General features: G+C 40.2%; 1 protein-coding gene across 7 annotated transcripts in view; it reads right to left on the bottom strand.

Moving 5' to 3' along the window:
* The window catches only part of TBCA (tubulin folding cofactor A), an 83,225-nt gene that overhangs the window by 46,275 nt on the left and 13,184 nt on the right, over positions 1-23,766 (bottom strand). For 2 of the 7 annotated variants that reach the window (XR_013532600.1, XR_013532601.1), the window contains 2 exons: positions 14,683-14,825; positions 10,994-11,142 (listed from right to left, as the gene is read on the bottom strand). The exons of 3 other annotated variants lie outside the window; for them this stretch is intronic. Coding sequence is in view for 2 of the 4 variants with exons in the window: in XM_078365893.1 (XP_078222019.1) it covers positions 14,683-14,702 (20 nt within the window). In the remaining 2 variants the exon portion in view is untranslated. The remainder of the gene's footprint in view (positions 1-10,993; positions 11,143-14,682; positions 14,826-23,766) is intronic. 2 more of the 7 variants (XM_078365893.1, XM_035291348.2) reach the window with 1 other exon arrangement.

Raw genomic sequence — 23,766 nt, 5'->3', positions numbered from 1 at the left:
CTCATTATCCCCTCTTGCCCTGTGCCTCTGTTGGGACGAGACATCCTAACAAAACTCAAAGCCCACATCACTTTCCCCGTCTCTCCCCAACACCTCCTGTTGGTTGCTCACCACCTCGACTCCGACTTAGACTATGCTTCCCCAGACATTCTCCTCCCTAAAGTACACCCTAAGGTATGGGAAATGGATACACCTGTAGTAGCCACACACCACAAGCCAGTCAAGATTTGCCTCCAGGAACACTCCTCCCGATTTCTTTGTCGACCTCAGTTTCCTATTTCCAAGAAACACCGCCTAGGACTTCGCCCTATCATTGAGAGGCTAAAAAGTCGCGGCCTCCTAGTACCCACCAATTCCCCATGCAACACTCCCATCCTCCCAGTTCAGAAACCCTCAGGAGAATACCGCCTTGTCCAAGACCTCCGACTAGTCAATGCTGCAGTAGTTCCTATACATCCTGTAGTCCCAAACCCGTACACCATACTCTCCAGAATTCCCTCCGATACTACCTTCTTCTCAGTCCTTGACCTCAAGGATGCCTTTTTCACCATTCCCTTACACCCAGATTCCTATTTCATCTTCGCCTTCACCTGGGAAGACCCACTTACTGACAACTCCTGTCAGCTCACCTGGACAGTTCTTCCCCAAGGTTTCAGGGATAGCCCTCACCTGTTCGGTCAGGCCCTGGCAACAGACCTTCTAGGCTGCCGCCTAGCCCCATCTATTGTTCTTCAGTATGTTGATGACCTACTCGTCTGTTCCCCCAGCCAGGAAGAGTGCACCCGAGCCACTACTGTTCTGCTCAACTTTTTAGGAGACAAAGGGTATAGAGTTTCAAGAAAGAAGGCCCAACTTGTTACCTCATCAGTCATTTACTTGGGCCTACAGCTTTCCCCGAGAAAGAAATCCATTATCCCCGATCGACTGCAGGCCCTGAGAGCCCTCCAACCCCCGCAGTCTGCCACTGAAATACTCTCCTTCCTGGGGGTAGTGGGATTCTTCCGGCATTGGGTGCCCAACTTTGCCCTTCTGGCCAAGCCACTTTACCAAGCAGCCGCAGATACTCCTGAAGGCCCACTTACTTCAAAGGGAACAGTGACTCGAGCCTTCCACACGCTCCTACAAGCACTATGTGCTTCAACCTTTCTTGCTCTACCCAATCCCAATCTTCCTTTTCACTTGTATACGGATGAGAAAGCCCACATCGCGGTAGGAGTCCTGGCTCAACCAGTCGGTAGCGCCCTCCTTCCTCTAGCATACCTCTCCAAGCAGCTCAGCCCCACAGAAAAAGGGTGGCCCCCTTGCCTTCGAGTCTTGGCAGCGGCCATTACGCTTACAACAGAAGCTCTTAAGATCAACCTCCAACAACCTCTCAAAGTATTCTCCCCCCACAGATTGCAGGAACTCGTGTCTGGTGAGGCCTTACCACACCTTGGGCCGTCCAAGATACAGCTCCTGCACCTTCTATTCCTGGAAAATCCGGATGTCTCCCTCTCTCACTGTACTGCTCTTAATCCAGCCACCCTCTTTCCTTCTCCCACTGCCCCAATACTAGACCACCAATGTCTTGAAGTCATTGTTGAAACTCAGTCTCCACGGCCAGATCTATACTCTACCCCCATCGAGGCCGAAGCAACACTTTTTGTAGATGGGAGCTCCTTCCTACGCCCAGGAAAACCCCGTATTGCTGGATATGCAATAGTGACCCCTTCAGATGTCATTGAGACTCATTCCCTCCCCTTAGGAACCACCTCACAACAGGCTGAGTTAGTCGCCCTCACCCGGGCTCTCAAGTGGGCCAGGGACAAAACTGTCAACATATACACAGACTCAAAGTACGCTTTCCTTATTGCACACTCCCATTGTATGATCTGGAAAGAGAGAGGATTCTTGACCACCAAGGGCACCCCGGTAGTTAATGGAAAACTTATAGCTGATCTTATCTCAGCCATCCAGCTTCCAAAGCAAGTTGCCATCATTCACTGTCGAGGACACCAAACCTCCGGGTCCCTAGTAGCCCTAGGTAATGCTTTTGCGGACAGGACGGCCAGGGAGACAGCACAAACCTGCCCACCCCCAAAAGAAATCTACTTCCTGTCACGCTGCTACAAACCCCAGTATTCCAACTCTGAGCTCGAACTTTTACAGCAAAACCCTGGAGTGACCTTTAGGGATGGATGGGCCTTCAATCACAACCTTCTGATACTTCCTCAAGCACAAAAAACTGCCATCATAAAAGACATCCATGATTCCCTTCATATCAGACCTAAAGCCCTGCTCCACTTCCTCCTACCCATATTACATCCAGAAGGGCTTCCCTCCCTTATTCACCAGGTCCATGCCCAATGTCTCATTTGTGCGAAGACCAACCCCCAAGGAGCCTGTCATCTCCGTCAACAGCTCCACCAGTTGCGTGGATCTTTACCAGGACAAGATTGGCAAATTGATTTTACTCACATGCCAAGACACAAACAATTTCGGTTCCTGTTAACCATTGTTGATACTTTTTCAGGCTGGATCAAAGCTTTTCCCACCACTTCGGAGTCCGCCGACACTGTTGCTGCCCATCTTATCCAGGACATCATCCCTTGGTTTGGGCTTCCAGCCACTATTCAGTCAGACAACGGCCCGGCCTTTGTCTCCAAAGTTACTAACGCTGTCTGTGCTTCCTTAGGAATTCAGTGGAAGCTGCATGCGGCCTACCACCCCCAGTCATCGGGTAAGGTAGAACGGGCTAACGGACTCATCAAGGATCAGCTTACCAAACTCTCTCTCGAGCTCAAGCAGTCATGGGTCTCTTTACTACCGTTAGCTCTTACCAGGCTGCGGGCCCGCCCCCGAGGAGCCTCACAGCTCAGTCCATTCGAGCTCCTATACGGGCGACCCTTCCTGCTATCCACTCCACCTTCTCCGGAGAGTTCCCCCCTGAACACCTACCTTCCCTATTTTACTCTCCTCAGACATCTACTCAGGGAACACGCCAACGCTTCCATACCCCAAACCTCAGAAATTTCACCCGCTCTGGGAAAGGTTGCTCCCGGTGACTCCGTTTTCATTAAATCTCTCACTCCAAAACCCCTCTCACCCCGGTGGGAAGGGCCCTATACTGTCATTTTAGCTACCCCAACGGCCATCAAAGTTGCTCAGATTCCATCTTGGGTCCATCTCTCAAGAGTAAAAAAGTATCCCGATGGCCCTTCCAGTTCCCGTTGGGAGTGTGTTCCTACTGGTCCTCTATCACTTAAGCTCTTTAAGCCCTGAATTGTCCCTAGCTAACCCACAGTATGTCTGGAGATTTTTTCTCACTGAAAATTATACCAAAACTACCGAGATTTGCTCAACCCCTCCTTACTCTCATAACCACCTCTTAACCACGACAGATTGCCCCACCACAGGATGTGCATCCCCCATCCAACTCAACTTCTCCACCCTTAACAACGTTCGCCGTACTCACCCATTGCTATGCTTTAACTATAAACAGAGAGGTGCTTGTAGGACCTCCAGTTGGCACTCTTGTATGGGATGTGTCTGGGGCTCCTGTCAGCGTGAGCCCACAGCTAACGAATGGGAGCAGGGTGGCCGCTTCCCTTCCCTCCTTAAGAGGACCACAAAATTCGACTCAGAAGGCAATCCCAGCAAAGAAACCCAACTTACTCTAACCATCCCAGATCCCTGGGACGATAGATGGCAAGCACCCCAAAAGGCCTCAGTCTACGAGTCCAGTTCCACAAGTTATCCATCCTCACACTTATATATCTGGCGGGCGTATGTCCTCACCTCTCCAGAAATCCACAACACGATCCAAGTGCAAGAAACTACATTAAAAACTCAGCTAGCCCCTTTCTCGTGGTTAACCCTCATGAGAGAAGGCCTAAAGCTTGCCAATCAGACAGGGCTGACCAATCTGACCTCTTGCCTCCTATGTGCGACTCTTGGACAAACTCCTCTAGTCGCAGTCCCGACCATGTTTCCTACAAACCACACCAACGGGACAGGCCGACATCCCCCAATCCCAGATGTCCCACTCTTCTACCTCAACACTTCACTCTTTCCGGCCTGCTACTCTTCTCAAAGCTCAGACCCCACATGCAACAAGACTCAACAACTCACAGCTAGTCTAACAGCTCCCCAAGGTTTTTACTTTTGGTGCAATGGTACCCTTTCCAAACTACTAACCCAGTCCAACCTTAGAGGACATTCCCGCTGTCTCCCTGTCACCTTGGTCCCACGCCTCACTGTCTATTCACCGGCTGAGTTCCTTATGATGCACACTAGCATGTCTTCCGCACGCCCCAGCTCCCATCGTCAAAGAAGAGCTGCCTTTCTTCCCATAACTATCGGGCTCTCCCTCGCAGGATCTACAGCTGCTATAGGCCTAGGAAGCGGGGCCCTGATTAACACTCACCAGGCACTAGCCCGCCTTTCCTCACAGCTGCAAACGGCAATTGATGACTCTGCTGCCTCCCTAGCATCTCTCCAACGACAGGTCACTTCGGTTGCCCAAGTAGCCCTACAAAACCGAAGAGCTCTGGACCTGCTTACAGCCGAACGAGGAGGGACCTGCATCTTCTTACAGGAAGAATGTTGTTACTACGTCAATGAATCTGGGATAGTAGAAACCCGCATCGAAAATCTCCAGAAAATCAAGACGGAGCTACAAAGTTACCAGTTTACCACTAAAGCCACCGCATGGTGGTCGTCATCCATGTACACCCTCCTATCCCCACTGATAGGGCCTCTGCTTATCATCTGTCTTTTCTTACTTGTTGCCCCTTGTTTCTTTCAGTTCTTGCAGCGCCGTTTCCAGGAGCTCACCCGGATCACTATCAACCAGATGCTGCTACAACCAGTCCTCAGCCATCCAGATTGCGCATATGCCCCCCTACCGACCTCCCAGACTCCGTAAAGACCCCACTCAGCCCCTGTCCAGCAGGAAGTAGCCAGATCGACTTCGCCGCCCTTTTTTCCTTTTTAAGGAGTCAGGAATGTTCGGTAGAAAGTCCCGTCCACCGCCCTCCCCCCAGGCTTCCCGCCGCCCGGAAAAAACCCCTCAGGCGCTGCTCTGTTCTGCCCGGCAACAACAAACAACCAATCATCGCAGCAGAAAAACCCGCCAAGCCTCGGCCTATCCTGACCCGACACATAACCCTCTGAGCTACCTCAGCAGTCTGCCCAGAGACGGACAGCCTATCCTAAGCTCCCACGACACTCCGCCAGCCCTGTGTCCACGCCCCGTCCACCCCCCTATAAAACCCTCCTACCCCAGCTGCGCAGTCGCAGCCAGCCCCGATCTCCTTCCTTTCCTGGCCTGCCCGCTGATCCCAATAAACCTGAACTCGGCTTCCAACTCTCACTCGAGCTGTTACTTGGGATCGGGTACTGGGCAGGGGTCTACAAGGGGGTCGCACAACTAGAAACTCAATTATCCAAATAAGAATACAACGCTCACATTTTAAATGTATTTCATAACCACAACTCTTCAGAAAAATAAGTATATTTTGGGGAGAATATTGTTTTATAAAAGACAGCCAAATTAAATGTGGGGTTAGAAGAGGACCATTAAAGAAGACTTTCCCTAGAAAATGATGTCAAAGTTAGGATTTGATGGAGGGGTAAGAATTAACAGGACAGAGATTGGAAAAAGGGTATGTGGCAGGAGTACTAAGCAGGGAGGCAGCATTCTAGATACTAAGAACATATAAGATTCCAAAGCAAGAAAGAACATGAACATTTGCTTTGAACATTAAATAAGGCTGGTTTGTTGAGTGCACAGGAGAAGAGTAGCAAAGGATAATGCTGAACAGGATAGCAGGGTACTAGATTATAATCTTATAAAGTTATACTGAAACAACCAAATTTTTCCTAAAGGTATTTGACAGGTATGTAACATAAATCATATTTACCTTTTATAAAAATCACTACAGCTGCAATATGGATAATGTAATAGAGACAGGCAAGTTTAGGCCAGGCAGACAAGGGGAGTGTGGTAGTAATCCAGGAGAGAGATAATGGTGACCTAGACAAGGGCAGTAGCTACAGGAATTGAGATGTAGGCATTTTAACCCAGGTGATGGAATGGGAAGACAAGGAAGCAGGAGAAGCCAAAGATAATTAGGTAAGTGGTGGGATGGTAGTACCATTGGCAGAGATAAGGGGCCCAGGAGAAGACTGTGGGAGAGGTAAAACATAAAACTATTACCTTTTTAATCATGTTTGTTTAAAGTGTATTACGTGATATCAAGGTAGAAATGGCCAAAGGTAGCCAGTCCCACAGTTCAAGAGAGAGGTCTGGGCTAAAAACATAAATGTGGGAGTCATGAGCATATTAATGATAACTGAAGTCATGAGTGGGCAATATTGCTCATTGGAGTGCTTATGGAATAAAAAAGGGGAAAGCCCCAGAAAACATTTACTTAAGGGTAAGCTACACTTGATCAAAAACTACATCTGTCTTACTCACTGTTTTATCTGTATCATTCAAACTGTACCTGACATATATTGATGGCTCAATAAATTTTTGTTGCATAAATAAGAGAAAGAAGTCAAAAATAATAATGAGAAGAAGGAAGGATATAGAGGGAAACCAAAGAATTGAAGTTTCACTGTAGTAAGGAAAGAAAATAGGATGAAAGCATTTTATGAAGGTGGGAAAGGACAACTGTGTCAACTGTTACTAAGAAGGCAAGATAAAGACCTTATAAATTATGGGTGACCTTTGTTTTACTGCTATTCCTAAGAAAAGAAACCAGACTACAATGGGTTAAGAAGTGACTAGCGTTGTGGAGAAGATAATTCCTTTGACAAGTTTGGTTCCAAGAGAAGGAAATAGGATAGAGGTTTTTGCTATTGTTTCTGTAATAAGAAAAAAGTGACTTCAGCTGGCCTGAATGCTACTGAGAAGAAACTGGTGAGAGGTTAGAGACACAGAAGTAAGAAGAGACAAACACACAGGGTAAAAGGATAGGATAGAAATCACAGAATGTTGGCTTTCAATAAGAGGTTCAAATTTTTGATTCCAAGAAAAGGTAATAAGGATAGTAAGGGTGTGATACAAGTAAGTCTGTAGGTTTGATGGTGCATGGGGCACATACAAAAGAGCACCTGATCCTAACACTAACCATGGAAGACTTCAAGAAAGAAGTAACAGAAAATGAAAAAGAAAATAAAAATTTGTTTAAAAAGTAATGATAAAAAAGAAACCTAAAAGTTAAGGATAGTAAGTATTACTCAGAGCAGAAAGTTAGGGAATATTCTAGTCAGAGGAAACTGCAGATTTAATGAAAAGCTGAAGGAAGACTGTATATACAAAAGTTGATACATTTACCAACTCCAACAATAAAGAGTAGGAAAATTGGTTTGAGTCTAGAGTTGGCCCTTGGCTCAATTTCACGTGGGCTGCTGATACTGTTCTGGGAGAACTATCCTGAGCTACTAGATATCCCAATCAGAGTACTCTCTCTGATTCACTGATTCAATAGTCAGTCATCTATTTAGGAGGCAATGCTTCATGAATAACTACAAAGTTATGATCCTTGATTCTGGATGAATCAAGCATGATCCTTGATTCTGGAGTCTGCACAGAGATAAGGCATGTTTTGTCACTCTTAAGGAATTCAGTCCTTTAATGGGTAAAAATCAGTGAAATGCTACCTGAGGCCCACAGGCCAAAGCAAATAAAGGTTAAGTATCTTTTATCCACAACACTTGGGACCAGAAGTGTTTCTGATTTGGATTATGAAATATTGGCATTACACAGTAGTTAGCAGTTAAGCATTCCTAATCTAAACACCCTAATTCCTCCCACGAGCATTTCCTTTGAGTGTCAAGCGGATGCTCAAAAAGTTTTCAGATTTGGAGGCATTTAAGATTTTCAGATAAGGAACAGTCAATCTATATAACGAGTACTTCTTTTTGCAGCTAACTCCCTCATTATATTATGTCTCTTCCTCATCCCTCCCCTTCTTCTCCCAACATTTACTAGCCATAACATAAAAATGTAGAAAATTTTAAATATTTATTCTACTAACTGAATACTGTTTCATATTTCTAAGATCTCTAATTAAAGATTAGGTAAAGTCAACATTTTTATTGTAAAGAAAAAATTAAGGTATATTTGTAGAAGGTCCTCAATAACGTTTTCCTATATGTCAATGGCCTTCAAGAGTACTGACATTTGAGGACTTAACTTGCAGTAAATATACCAAAATGTTCAGGTAATATAATTTTAATTTTGCTGAAATACAATTCCAAAGGCTATGAGCTGTGAAGATGGTATTCAAGAACAAGTCATCAATAGTCAATGAGTCTGATAACTATCCACTACTCAGTCTCAATGTAGCTTTTCTGTCCTTTGTTTTGTCCTTGTGTTTAACTCTAGTTAATGAATTAAAACACAAACAAAAAACAACATTGTTTCTTTGAGGAAAAAGACCCAGAAATGGAAGTCAATTGCTACTGGTAGTAACAATAGTAAGTAAAGGGATATAAGAAAATCATTGTTTGCAAGTCTAGGAATTAGAAAAATCTGAGAACACATCCCTCAACAAGATATAAATTATCTACTGTATTTTACCCACTCCCACACCGTCTTCTATCAGTATGCCAAGCAAGAGCCAGAAAATTCTTATGATGACTAAAATCTGGAATCAGAAATTCTTAAAGATTTGATAATCAGCTACAGAAGTAAGGCATTTTATCATACCATTAGACTCAAAGTACTGATTAGAAGAAATAAATGCCATGTCATAAATTACTGCCTTAGTAATGGAGGGCATATAGTGGTTAGAGGTATGGATTTAAATACCTAAATTGTAGATTATAGAACATATTTTGCTACTTAATAAATGTGTGCCCTTTGAAAGGCACTTAATCTGTGTGTTAGCCAGTCCCTGGAGAAACAGACATTAAGATGGGATTAAACTTGCAAGGATTTTATCTGGGCAAATATCCATGAGAACAGAAAATGGAGAGTGAGCTAGAGAAAGCTGGAAGAGTCATCAGACTACAATGCAATGCTGACCCTGAGTGCAGGTAGGAGTGGGGAAAGGTCAGGAAGAACCAACTAGACTTCCCCGCAGTTTAAGGAAGGTTCAGCAAGGCCACTGGGGAAACCTAAAGCTAAAGTCTGCTGTCAGGGGAACCCCTGGCAAAGGCCTTAGTATCCCTGCTGCATCCAGTCTCTGGCTGGCTGCAGCTCATAGGATGGAAGGCCTTGGGACAAATGTAGTAATGGATTTCACAATCTAGTAGTTGAGGCCCTTAGTTAATTATGTTCCCTTTATGTGGAGGTGTTCAAATTTTATTCTCATGACCACCACAACCTCTTCTGGGAGTTTTCACATCTATAAATACCCTATTTTTGTCCTTCCTACTTCACGAAGTTGTGCCAAGTACCATCACAGGCACTAGGCATATAATGGTAAATAAGACAGATGTGGTCTTCTTTACACTCTAGTAGAAGATCCAAAGAGGCAATTAAATACTATGTGGACCATCCAGATTGTTATCACTTGCAAAGCTCTGATGGAGCCCTAACACCTGTAGAAAAACAAAACAAACCTATACTTATTAATAGTATGACATATACAAACTGGGTCCCAATTTATCAGCTTTATCTCTAACTCCTCGACCCCACAGACCCTAAATGCTCCAGCCATCACATATATTTTATTCCCTCCCAAATGTAACATACTGGTGCACACCTCCATGCCTTCATATGTATGGTTCTATCTAAAACATGACCTCTATCAATCTCAAGATTCCACTCAACTGTCACCTGTGATAAGCCTTTCCTAATCCTAGAGTAGTAGTTCTCAACAGGGGCAATTCTGATAATTTCTGGAGACAATCTTTCTTGTTACAATTGTGTGTAGTGAGGGTGCTACTACCACCTAGCAGGTAGAAACCAGGGATGCTGCTAAATACCCCAATGGAAAGGATAGCTTTCCCTACCCCCAACAAAGTATTAACCCAAAATATCGAAAATGCCAAGTTTGAGAAATTGCCATAGAGGCAGTTTGTCATAACCTCCTCTGACCTCATAAAACATTCTGTCCTTAACTACAGGACTTCTTTCTCTGAACTTCCAGAAAACAGGATGTCTTATTCACCTTTCTACATCTACAGTTTCCTCTCATGTAAATTTGTCAAAGTATAAAAACGGATAGCCAGTGTGCTTGTATCACTCAACAGGTGCTTTCATCCTGGCTCTATCACTTCTCAGCTGTGTATCTTGGGTAAATTACTTAAACTCAATTTCTTCATCTGCAAAATGTGGGTCATTGCAACTACTTCATATTAAGTATTGTGAAAGTTAAATTACATATACATTAAATGCTTAGCTAATGTATATACAGCACACAGTAAAAGTCCAATAAATATCAACTAATGTTGTTGTTCCCATCCCTTTTTATGTTGCCAAAACAAACAAAAGAAAGAAAAAGCTGGGGGCACCAGATAGGCAAGAGACTTTAGAAGCAGAAAACATTAGTATTCAATAAATCAAGTATAAAAGTGATATTACCTTACTTTTATAGTTATAAAAGAACTGCCTTTCCTGTTTCAGCATTTTTCTCATCACTCATTGGTTTCAAAACAGTACTTTATAAATATATTATGTGCAATTCAAGAAATGCTGTAATATTTATTTGTAATTCAAAGTAGTCTTTGCCACTAAAGTGAATTTAGTCACACCTATAGTTTTTCTTACTAACACTGTATTACTAGTATCACTAATTTCACAAATTTATCATAGTATAAGGAAGACACTCATCTGAATTTTCACACTGAGCATAAACCTGAATATCTGACATTAAGGAATGTTAAGCTAGGACATATCATGTATTACGTGTTTAACAGCACTTATGAATGCTCTTTCAGCTAAGAATTGGTGATGGTACAGGGGGTCAATTTTAGCAAAAATTGATTAACAGAATTCTGGTGAACAGTGGTCAATATTTCATATAATGCCTTATACATAGTATTCAATAAATACCTGTTGAAATAAATTCAGTGAAGAAACTCTCGGGCTTAGGAAAATTTATCACAGTCCAGATTGGCAGTAACATTTGTAGCTGACAGGAGAGGTACCAGTTATCATTTCACATCTTCTCAGTTCAACTCTTTTCTGGAAAAGGTTTGTCCCTTGGGAAGAAAGTCAGGGACTTTTAAGGACTGTGGTAACCAATTAAAAGTGTAAGAAAGATGAGCTTCTGTAAGCTTGCTGTTGGGTAAAGGATTAGTTGTTGATGTCTTCAAGTTTACTGGTCATTTCTGTTTCAATAGTAGTAAAACTGGCACAAGAAGATTTTCATCCCTTTGGTTGCCAGCAGGGCATTTCAGCCTTTAGAGATGTCTGAAACTTGCCATTCAAGACTTGTTTCACTGTTGCAGGCCTGGCATGGTGGCTCTGGCCTGTAATCTTAGCACTTTAGGAGGCCAAGGAAGAAGCATCACTTGAGCTCAGGAGTTCAAGACTAGACTGGGCAACATAGTGAGGCCCCATCTCTATGAAAAAAAATAAGTATCTATTCTGGGATAAGGGAAGATTGATTGGCATAATATGCACCTGATCTTAATCAAAAGACTAATCCTAGCAAAACTGCAATGCCCCAATACTACCTTGAATGACTATCTTTTAGCAAAAAACTCAATTCCTATGTCTCAACCTCCTTTTTAGATATTAACTTGGTAAACACAAACTGTATTAAGACAGTCTCATAAATATTTTCTTTTTTTTTCTTAATTTTAAATAGGGACGAGAAACAATAGAAAACCACTTTGTGTACATATCATTCATTTCTTATACCATAACAAATGTACCATCTGGAACACAGATTAAGTACTATGCTTATTTTTAAAGAATTATTAAAACCCCAGATTTTTGGTAAAGTCTTAATTTATCCAAATCATATACATCATAACATTACTCATTCCAACCAACATTTTCTCCCAACATTTACTTACATCATACAGTTTCTTCAAGATAAAATTGTTTTAAAAACCAAGCCAAATTTCTAATAGCTTTGTATTGAAATTACTATGAAAAGATAAAAGAGTTAAAAACTTGGCTGGGCGCGATGGCTCACATCTGTAATCCCAGCACTTTGGGAGGCTGAGGTGGGCGTATCATGAGGTCAGGAGTTTGAGATCAGCCTGTCCAACATGTTGAAACCCCGACTCTACTAAAAATACAAAAATTATCCAGGTGTGTGGCGGACACCTGTAATCCCAGCTACTCAGGAGGCTGAGGCAGAAGAAGTGCTTGAACCTGGGAGGCGGAGGTTGCAGTGAGCCAAGATCATGCCACTGCACTCCAGCCTAGGCTACAGAGCAAGACCCTGTCTCAAAAAAAAGCGGGGCGGGGAGCAAAATCTAAAAGACCAAAGTCTTCCACAGCACTTCTCTAAAGTGCTATAAAAATAATGCACCTAAACAAAAATTTAAGCTATTACTCTAAAGTGTAGGAAGTCAGCATTAAAAGGGTATAACATTTTTAAGAAAATTACACTTTAAAATCCTCCTTCCTCATATATACATACACTTACCAGCCAAATCTCTAAAAATTAAATTTATTTCACAAATGACAGTACTAAAAAATTGGGGAAAATTCTGGTCTTCCTATGTGATTGAAAAAAAATCAAATCTAAGAACTATTACTTTCACTACATACAACATTGTCTTTGTCAGTGAAAAATACTAGCATTTATTCATTCCATATAACTTCTACAAAAAATTTTAATCAAAATAATCAAAATGTAATATAAAATACTTATTACATTAAGAACTCTTAAAGACTACATGGAATCTAAACTTTTGGAGCAGTTAGCATTTCTAAAAAGTATTCTGAAAAATGCACTGTGCTGTAAGAATTAGATATGGCAAGCAGCTATAACAGTTCACTAATGTATCAAAAGCTTAGAAAACAAATATAGAAGTGTTAGTCTTTCTTTAAAAGACTAATGTCTATTAACAGCTTAAAACAGGGCACAGTAGGGGGTTAATATGTTGTTGTCTGAATCACTTTCATCAGTTTAAGTACCTATTAGTTCTTATTAGCAATGTGCTAGCAAGGTGCTATTGGTCTTTTAAAGTTTTTTCTGCTTCTTATTCTATTTGGCTAGATACTTTGCCAACAGTGTTTGAAACATGAAGTTTATATTTGTATTTCTGTTTAGATTTTAGATTTGTATTTGAAACATGTTTTCTCCTTTTAAGACTACATTCAGAAGTAAATTCGTTCAGCATATCTGTATGGTTAATTTGCTTTTATCTTACAATTTTCAAATATATTCAACATAGTCTCCAAAATGTCTCCAAAGGGGAGAAATCTAGATGATCTTCTCAGAAACTAAACCAATTCATAGGCAAAGCCTCTTGAGATCATCAATACAAAACTGTTTACCAAGCTAACTTAGTTTCTAGCATCACCAATGGTTATTCTTCAGCTATCACAAAATTGTTATTTAAAAAATGAAATTCGAATGATAAAACTGAAAAAAATGGTCAAAGTTTATTGAACCTAGTTTCAAGGACTAAATGTTAAGTAAAAATCTAAGACTTAAAAAAATCTCAACAGAAAAGCCATTCTGAGGAATCCACATCTGTGAAGTAAGTGTAATGTCGTAATAGGGAATGTTTCCCACAGTTCTGGCTCCACAAGTAATTAACTGGGTAATCCTAAACAAACTAATTACCACCTACTTCTCTTGTCTATTTCTGTGTGTGTGTAGAAAGAGAGATATGGGGGGCAGAGAGAGAGATGGAGGAGGGAGAGACTCAGAGACAGCGAAAACGAGAATATCTAAGAATCTAAAAGAGGTATGTCACCAGCTCTACGATTTAGTGTATTTTTTAAAAAAAGATTTTCTCCTTTTAGGACTATATTCAAAGTAAAATTAATTAATACAAAGTAAAATGTGTTAGCATCTCTGCAGGCCTAATTTATTCTTATCTCGAAATTTGCAACACTGTGGAAAGTACTTTCCTAGGCCTGGTGCAGTGGGGCACACCTGTAATCCCAGCACTTTGGGAGGCTGAGGAGGACAGATCACAAGGTCAAGAGATGGAGACCAGACCAACATGGTGAAACCGGTCTCTACTAAAAAAAAAAATTAGCTGGATGTGGTGGCACTTGCTTGCAGTCCCTGCGACTCAGGAGGCTGAGGCTGGAGAATCGCTTGAACCTGGGAGGCGGAGGTTGCAGTGAGCCAAGATCGTGCCACTGCACTCCAGCCTGGTGACAGAGCAAGACTCAGTCTCAAAAAGAAAGAAAAAAAGAGAGAGAGAAAAAGAAAGTTCTTCCTAAAAAAGCTAAACATACTTGGACTTTTCTACTTCTTACACAGTTGACCCTTGAACAATGCAGAGGGATTAGAGGTGTTGACCCTCCTCATGGTCAGAAATCTGCATAAAACTTTTGACTCCCCCAAAACTTTACCAATAACCTACTGCGAATCAGAAGCCTTACCAGTAACATAAACAGTCAACTACATATTTGTATGTTATATGTATTATAAACTGTATTCTTACAATCAAATAAACTGGAGGAAAAATATAAGAAAATCATAAGGAAGAGAAAATACATTTACAATATTGTATTGCATTTACCAACACCTTAAGTTTATGTTGTCTGTTTACAAGATGAATCATCTGCTAGAAATTGCAGCAACTGCAGCCACAGACCTCAATCTATGGGTACACATCAAGCAATTCAACTTTTTCTTGTAATGTCATGACTTTTCTCTGCTTCTTTGGAGCACTTCCATCATCATTAGTGGGTCCCATGATGTTATTCAAGATTTACATTCCAGGTTTATATTATCGCACTAAACACAATGAAAAACACATGAGAACCGTGAGAGATCACTTTTTACTGTTAAAACACAATTTACTGAAGAGATGAACTGTTCACAAGAAGGCGATCAGTGTCACACGGAGTGAGCCACAACAGCAACAAGAGGTGGCTACAAAATTATTACAGTAGTACAGAATGTACTACAGTTATTTTATGCACAATAATATTGCATCTTTACATTTGCTTTCATTTCTCAACCACAAATGATGCTACGCATGTTCTGTGTTTGTACATTTTCATGATTTTTAACTTTTTATAATAGATGTGTGCACATTTTATAGTAGCAAATGATAAAATGAACCAGTATCTACACATATTTCATGTATTTATGACATACCTGTCTTAATTTTTTTTGATATTTCAACTATACCGTTAGTGTAATTCTTTCCACACCAAGAGGACATGTTAATGAAAGACTGTATTAAATCACTGGTAGAACTACAAATAGTAAATAGAATTTTTCAAGGCCAAAATTTGCCAATATCTCTTAATACGTATAACATACCCTTTAAGCTGGCAACTGCACTTATAGGAATTTATTCTACAGATAAATCTGCACATTTGTAAAACAACAAACAAGAAAATTCACTGTAGCATTTTCCAAAACAGCAAAACCTTGGAAACAATCTAAAGGTCCATCAACAGAAGACAAGCTTTTTAAAAATATGGTTATGTCCATTCCAAATACTTTGCAGTCATTAAAAGGAATGAAGCTGCTCCACATGTTATAAAGTTAAGTCCAAAAAATGCAATGTACAAAAGTGTCTAGGAAATATACTACCATTTGCATTTGATGATATAAATGTAAATACTTAAGCATGCACAGGTTATTTCCGGAAGGATGCACCAAAAAATGAACAATGATGTTGGCTCCAGGAGGGGAAAGCTGGGTGACTGGTGGAGAGGGATTCGGGTTTCCTGTTTCGTTGTATATCTCTTTGTACCTTTGCAAATTTGTGTCATACATATATATATATATATATGTATATATACACACACACACACGTGCCATATATATGGTATACATATGATATATACATACCCTATTCAAGAAATTACTCTAAAATATTTTAAAATATATTAAATTTTAAAGGGATATAAGGAATAAGACACTTTCTGTCCTCAAGGAACTTAAAATGTCACAGAGTAAATTCACTCATTTTATAGTATTTACTGAGACTTCTTTTTGTGCCAGGCCTTGGGGGATGATGTGTTCCTGACCCATGAAGTTTGTACTAGTGGAGATTAATGTATAATACTATAGTGGCTAAAAAAGATCTAGTCCAAATAAAGCAAGAATCAGAGAACAGACTTCTCATAATCAGTTTTCACATCACTTTCCAGAAGTCAGTCAGAGTTCTCCTAAAATAATTAGTAGTAGCAAAAGAAGCAGTGACAGGCATAAGTAGAAGCTATTGAAAAGAAAAAATAATAAGAAGCACATTGATGGCTGACAATATTACATCTGTGAACTCAAATTATCTGAGACAAGAAAGTTTATTTTGCCAAGATTAAAGACATACCAGTGAAACAAACTCAGGAAGTCCTGAGGACAGGTGGTTTAGGTACAGCTTGCTTTTGTATATTTTAGAGAGTCATAATACAGTAGTCAACACATGCAAAATGTACACTGGTTTGATCTGGAAGGGTGGGACAACTCAAAGGCAGGGCGCTTCCAGGTCATAAGTAGATTTAAATGTATTCTGATTGGCAATTGGGTTGAAAGAATATCTATCAGTAGAAAGGAACATCTAGGTTAAGATAAGGGGTTGTGGAGATCATGGTTTTATCATGCAGAGGAAGCCTCCACATAGCAGACATCAGAGAAAACAGAGTGTAATTGTTTCTATCAGACTTAAGGTCTGTGTTGATGTTAATGCTGGAGGGGTATAATGAGGCATGTCAGACTCCCACTTCCTATCACAGCCTGACCAGTCTTTCAGGTTGAATTTTATAGTGCCCTGGCCTAGAAGGGAGTCCATAAAGATGGTTGGGGGTAGGGAGGGTTCCAATTTTATTTGTGGTTTATATTCTCCCCAGAGGAGATGTGGCCAAAGGCATCATCAATGGCCACCAAATCTTAACTTTGTCCCATAGCATTGTAACTGCCCAAAGAGTTCACCTTGCCCCTGGCCTAGACAGAGTCAATTCATCCAGAAAGGGAATTGCAATATGCAAAGAGTAATTCACACATAGCCAGCTGTATGGGAGACCAGAGTTTTACTATTACTCGATCAGTCTCCCGGAGCATTCAGGGAGCAGAGTTTTTATGAATAACTTGGTGGGTGGGAGGAAGCCAGTGAGACAGGAGTGCTGATTGGTCAGAGATTAAGTAATAGGGAGTCAAAACTATCTTCTTGCACTCAGTCAGTTCCTGGGGGGGATGGGGGCACAAGATCAGATGAGCCAGTTTATTAATCTGGGTGGTGCCAGCTAATCCATCATGTACAGGGTCTGCAAAATATGTCAAGCACTGATCTTAGCAGCAGTTTAGAAAGGGTCAGAATCTTGGAGCATCCAGCTGCATGACTCCTAAACCATAATTTCTAGTCTTGTGGTTAATGTTAATCTTAGGAGGATCTAGTTCCCAAGTAAGAAGGTCTGCTTTGGAGAAGGGCTGTTACCGTCTTTGTTTAAACTTAACTATAAACTAATTTCTCCCAAAGTTTGTTCAGCCTACACCCAGGAATGAACAAGGACAGCTTGGAGTTTAGAAGCAAGATGGAGTCAGTTAAGTTAGACCTCTTTCACTGTCTCAGTCATAATTTTGCAAAGGTAGTTTCAGTATTGCCAGGGTAACATGGCTGCCTTCACCCAAGTCCATCCTGCCCTCGGTGGGACTCCCTATGGCCAAGGGACTTAGAATCAACAAGACCCACAGCCAATAAACTGTTCTAGGCAAGACAGGAATTAAGTGAACAGGCATTCATTATCCCTTAAAATTATTATTATTAAGTAGAAAGCCAACAAACAAAAAGCCAAAGGTGAGGTTACAAAACTGACTTATTTTAAACTTCTATGTGTTGAGCTACTGTATGTAATCTTTAGTTTTAGTTATGGACTTATAGCAGTTAGCTATACAAAACATAAGCACTGCTCTGAAAAAAAAATTTGTTTTAATATATCTATTTGCACAACTCATAACTCGGAGTATTATACCCAGCAGGCTTTGTCACAAGGCATCTTTATCCTATCAGTAATTATCTTCCTTTAATTCTACAGGAAGCAGGAAATTCTTTACAGTTGGGGTAGATGCAAAGGTGACACATAACAGCTTAGAAGGGAACGTCCCTAGTTTTATCAGCTGTTTAGGCATATTTGTACCAATCCTTGATTTGGTGGAGAGCCTGATCTTGCCCCAATTCTGTTCATCAAAACTGGCCCTTACAATCTCATAGGCCTGCCTCTTCCACAACAGTCCCGAGCCTAGAGAGAATGTGCTTGCTTAATTTTAGTAGCAGGGTATTTGTAGTGAATAACAGATTGGGCTCAGTGGAATGCCAAATAAAGGAGATTTGCATCTCTGGTCTTTAAAATATCATGATTGTGATTTCCTTGGAAGTAAAATAATGAGAGATAAGTAACAATATTCTGACAATCGAAAGAGTATATGTGTGTAAGAACAGAAAAAGGAACCTATTCCATTAGGGTACCAACTAAAAATATGAAGAAAAAGTATAATCTGGTACTTTCTAGAGGATTACTGTAACCAAGAAATAATTCATGATTGAATCTGCACTCAAAAACCAAGTCGAGGCTGAAATCTAGTATCGAGTATTACACTTTTCCTTTGAAACAATTTCTCTATCTCTCTCTAGCCCTCCTTTCCTACTGAAGAGAAGTCATGATAAGACCAACTTGTGTGCAAAGTTTGTTTTAGGTTTATTATGTTTGGCTTGATTACTCACATAAAGTGCAGCAAGAACTGATTGGTCATACAGGCTCCTAATAAGTTGACTTTTGCTGGAACTTAACCAAAAAACATGTAAATCTAGTTAAATCCTTGGCAAAATAACCAGTGTATCCATTTGTCCTGTTTTAAAAGACTTACTAAACTTATGCAAATAACGATTTGTCATAAAATCAGAATACTTTACAAATAGTTTCCGAATTTTGGAGAAAAGTAAATTTGCTCACAACAACATACTTCACTCAATTGCTCTAAATTATAAATAACTCTAAAGAAAAAGATTTGCTTGACTCTTCTTTAACTAGAGCAGGGCTTTATCACTTGTTCACTTTGGAACTACTAACCACAAGCCAAACAACTCCTGTTAGTCAGGAGTTGTCTATCAATCACTGTAGAATTCAGCAGCTCTTCATACAGTGAGTCAGTCCTAGGGGAACAAAGAGACTCCTCGCTTATGAAAATTCCCCAGGTGGCAAGATCCTGTATCAAAAAGATCTGAGTCCCCAACAGGGGGTCGGACCAAGGGACTCAGACCCTTTGGTGAATCTTGATCTTATTTGCCTCAACATCTCCCCAGGAAATGTTATCTTTCTCATTATAAACTTTGCCGTTTTTTTTGTTGTTGTTGTTTAATTTTCGAATCTAGAGCAAATAGTGAATAACCATCCAAACGTTTCTATCACCCTTCTGGGGTGAGTCCTTTGACTCCGTTTTCTTCTTTTTCATTTCAGTTGTTGTTGTTAATTACCCCAGGGTTTTATTAAGCATCTGTAAGACCCATGAGGGACAGTAAATTTAATAAGACTTCTGTAACAGCTGTATGATTCTGTGGGAGGGATGCCCATGTAAACAGGGGTCCCCTTTTCCCCCAAATCTACCATGACCTGAGTAACAGGCATATTCGGTGGGAGAATATCCTGGTTATTATATAGCCAGCCCCACATGGTTTGCACATGAAGCATAGCAACTGGTTCATCTGGGGTGCTCCACTTGGTATTTATAAGAACAGTCGGGCAGTCCCCTTCTCAGGGTAAACAGATCTTACAGTGGAGTTCATCTGGTCCACTAGGCTGGTTGCAGGAATAACCTCCTGTGCATTTGGATCACATATAACCATCAGCAATTGTTTAATTGCTGTGGGTCCTGCATCAACCCAAACAAGCTCTTTCATTTCGCAGCATTTAAAATTAAGAAATTTGTCCTTAAAATGGTTATTTACTTTTATAATCCATTATAGTAAAGGTTTCTCAGGAAGCTGATGACACCAGCCTACAAAATGGAACAATATGGTTTAATAGTTACTTGGTTTTGCCCTTCCCCCACATTAACTATCTTCTCAGTAGCCACATGTCTCAGAGATAACTTTTGTTGCCCTGGATTTTTCTTTTTATCCATTTAGTTTTATCTGTACAGTTTTTTTCTTTCTTTCTTTTTCTTTTCCTTTTTTTGAGACGGAATCTTGCTTTCTTATGCAGGCTAGAGTGCAGTGGCACCATCTCGGCTCACTGCTACCTCTGCCTCCCAGGTTCAAATAATCGTCTTGCCTCAGCCTCCAAAGAAGCTGGGATTACAGGCACATGCCACCCTGCCTGGCTTATTTTTAACAGAAATGGTGTTTCACCATATTGGCCAGGCTGGTCTCTAACTCCTTATCTCAAGTGATCCGCCCACCTCAGCCTCCCAAAGTGCTGGGATTACAGGCATGAACCACCGCACCTAGCCTAATTTTTTCTTTATTTTAAAGCAACTCTTAAAAAAATTAATTTTCTTTAGCAAAATCCACATCCTCATGTTTTATAAACTTCACCAAAGGCATATTTTACACTCCTGCTATCCAACTCCCAGTAACCACTAACTCCCCCACTAACTCTAATTTCCCAGTGGGAGGAAAAAAAAAATAAAAATGACGTTTTAATTTAACATAACATGGCTTTAAGATTTTAAACTATTAAAGAGAATTCTGAGATTTGATGTACCAAATTAATCTTACCAAAGATTACCAAAGTCATGTGAATTAAAAAGCATGTGAGATAGCTTCTATCAGACTGATAAGCTCTTACTTTTCTTTAATTCAATTGATTAGAGCTCTTTCATACAGTTTTTAATAGTGAAATGTCACTTTCTCCTGACACATATAAACATACAGATTTAACAGACATGGATACAAAAGCAGATCCAAAAGATTTTTCTTTTTTTTTTTTTAAATTATCTTCCTTACTTTAAACTAATTTACCCTGTTTAGATCAGCCTAAATCACATGACCAAGAAGAATCAGTTTCTGTGGCCAGGAAAAATGAATGCCTTAAAGTCTGATAGGCCCCCCACTAAAGCTGCTATAGGTGAGTCAGTTTCTTTCAAAGAACACAGGCTATGTGCATATAGGGAAGGACAGTAGAGACTAGAATGAAAATATAGGTAGTTATCAAGAAAATTAAAATTACTGAGGAAGTAGCTAGAGTGTTCACTAGATGTTTGCAATGAAGACAGACATCACCAAATACTATATGCCATATTGCCCATTTAAAATAAATGTATTAGAATTATCCTATTTATAAACAAATAAAAGACAAAGTTGTCTCCTGAGACCACATCTACTTAATGTAATACTAAAAATGCTAGCATAGTTTAAAAAGATGAATATGGGGCCGGGCGCGGTGGCTCAAGCCTGTAATCCCAGCACTTTGGGAGGCCGAGGCGGGTGGATCATGAGGTCAAGAGATCGAGACCATCCTGGTCAACATGGTGAAACCCCGTCTCTACTAAAAATACAAAAAATTAGCTGGGCATGGTGGTGCGTGCCTGTAATCCCAGCTACTCAGGAGGCTGGGGCAGGAGAATTGCCTGAACCCAGGAGGCGGAGGTTGCGGTGAGCCAAGATCGTGCCATTGCACTCCAGCCTGAGTAACGAGAGCGAAACTCCATCTCAAAAAAAAAAAAAAAATTAAACAACATGATCAACAAATAATTCAATCTCTTTAAAAATGCTATGCCAAACTCAAGGTACCATAAGTCATGATTAATAATGAAAATAATCACTTCAAAAGTATTATTATTAGCATTCTTTAGCTTCAGCTCCTGAAAACCAGAGCACCAAGAGGTTTTTCAGGGCCCAGTATACAAACCACTATCTATAGGCCTCCCCTCACTCTTCAGTAAGTACACAGTCCTGGAAACAGGTAGGGTTGAAAGACTCCCCTCTCCGCCAGGCTAAAACTCTGGGGTGCCTAAGGTATATACATACATCATTCTATACAAGGCAGAAGATGATTAAGTGAGTGAGTGTAGGTCTGGAGCCTCACATCCTCTTTTTTTTTCTTTTACTCTTTATATTTTAGATGCTTGTTTAGAAAGATAAGCAAAACAATTTTTTTCCAAAATGAAAACTACACAAAAACAGTATAATGAAGTAAAATTAAGAAGTCTATCAAGCATTGGGGAGGATGTGGATCAATGAAAGGAACTCTCACTTAATGCAGTTGGGAACATAAAATGGTACAACTTCCCTTTGGAAGTTTGGCACTGCAAGTGACTAAAAGTGTGCCCAATCCCTTCCTCCCAACCTCACACCCCAATCCATCTATCTTAATGCTCAATGTAACGGTGTTAGGAGATGGGGCCTTTGGGAGATAATGAAGTCATGAGGGTGGAGCCCTCATGAATGAGATTAATACCCTCATAAAAGAGACCTCAGAGAGCTCTCTAGATCTCCTTCCACCACTTGGGGATACAATAAGACAACAGTTCTCAACCCAAAGAGAGCCCTCACCAGAATATGACCATGCTAGCACCCTAGTCTCAGACTGTCAGCCTCCAGAACTCTAATAAATTCTGTCATTTATAAGCCACCCAGTCTATGGTATGTTGTTAGGGCAACTTGAACTAAGACATGCATCTTACAAGTGGATTCACATACTTATGACCAAACAATTTCATTCCTGGATATATACCCAAGAAAAATCCTCAGACATAATTACCAGAGACATGAACAAGAATGTACATAGGGACACAGTTAATAAGCGAAACAATCCAAATGCTCATCAATAAGAGGAATGGATAAACTGTGGTATTATCTAACAATGGAATATTACACAACAATCAAAAGAAATGTACTCCACCTAAGAGCAAAAATACAGGGCTGAATCCTACCAACATAAGGTGAAAAACGGTATGTCCCAGAAAATGTCCTTCTTACAAAGTAAAGAATAACTAAAACTAAAAATGTTTTAGCAATATGCAAATAATAAAATTATTTTTAAAAGGTAATAAACACAAGAATAAAAATAGTAGTCACATTTGGTAGAGGGACTAGCACAAAATTAGATGTTATTATCACTGTTTTACTTCTTCTATTAGGTAATGGGTTTATGTTATTAATATATTGTTTGAAAGTAATAAACACAGGCATACGGCAAACAAATGAGGGCTGTGCACAGACCAAAAATGAGTATGTGACATAAACCAAGGATTGAGACTAATTCAATTCTATAAAACCAATATCCAACGAAAGAAAATATTGTTGGGATAACTAACTTGGATTCATTGCTTATAGAACATCTTAAATCTCCCATCCTTATTTTCAACTCTGTTAACCTATCTTTAAAAGTTCATAGCAATATTCAGAAAAAAACTAATTTACAGGAAAGTTCAGTGTAATTCGATGAAGCAAGTGTATATTTGGAGAAATTTTTTCCTAAAGGTATCTTTAAAAATAGTTTTAGCACTTGAAGGGTTAAATCTCAGCAAATGACAAAACGTGTATGTGAAACATTTTATTCACCAGTAAATATAGAGTATTACAGTGATTTCTTATCTTCTGTTAGAATTAACCAAAAACAACTAAAAACTCTCTGTCCCTTTTGTCCACATAACCCAAAATTCACTACCAGCCAACCAAGAAAACATCTTGTTTGATGTGATCTGAATCTGGACTCTATCCTCAATCTCCATCCAGTCATTTGGCAATGTTAAGCACCTACTATACACTAGACAGTATGCTAAAAGT

Source organism: Callithrix jacchus, chromosome 2 (genome assembly GCF_049354715.1).
Source record: "Callithrix jacchus isolate 240 chromosome 2, calJac240_pri, whole genome shotgun sequence".
NCBI classification, from domain to species: domain Eukaryota; kingdom Metazoa; phylum Chordata; class Mammalia; order Primates; family Cebidae; genus Callithrix; species Callithrix jacchus.
The sequence above is the reverse complement of the archived record's forward strand: the minus strand, read 5'-3'. Positions and strand labels throughout refer to the sequence as shown.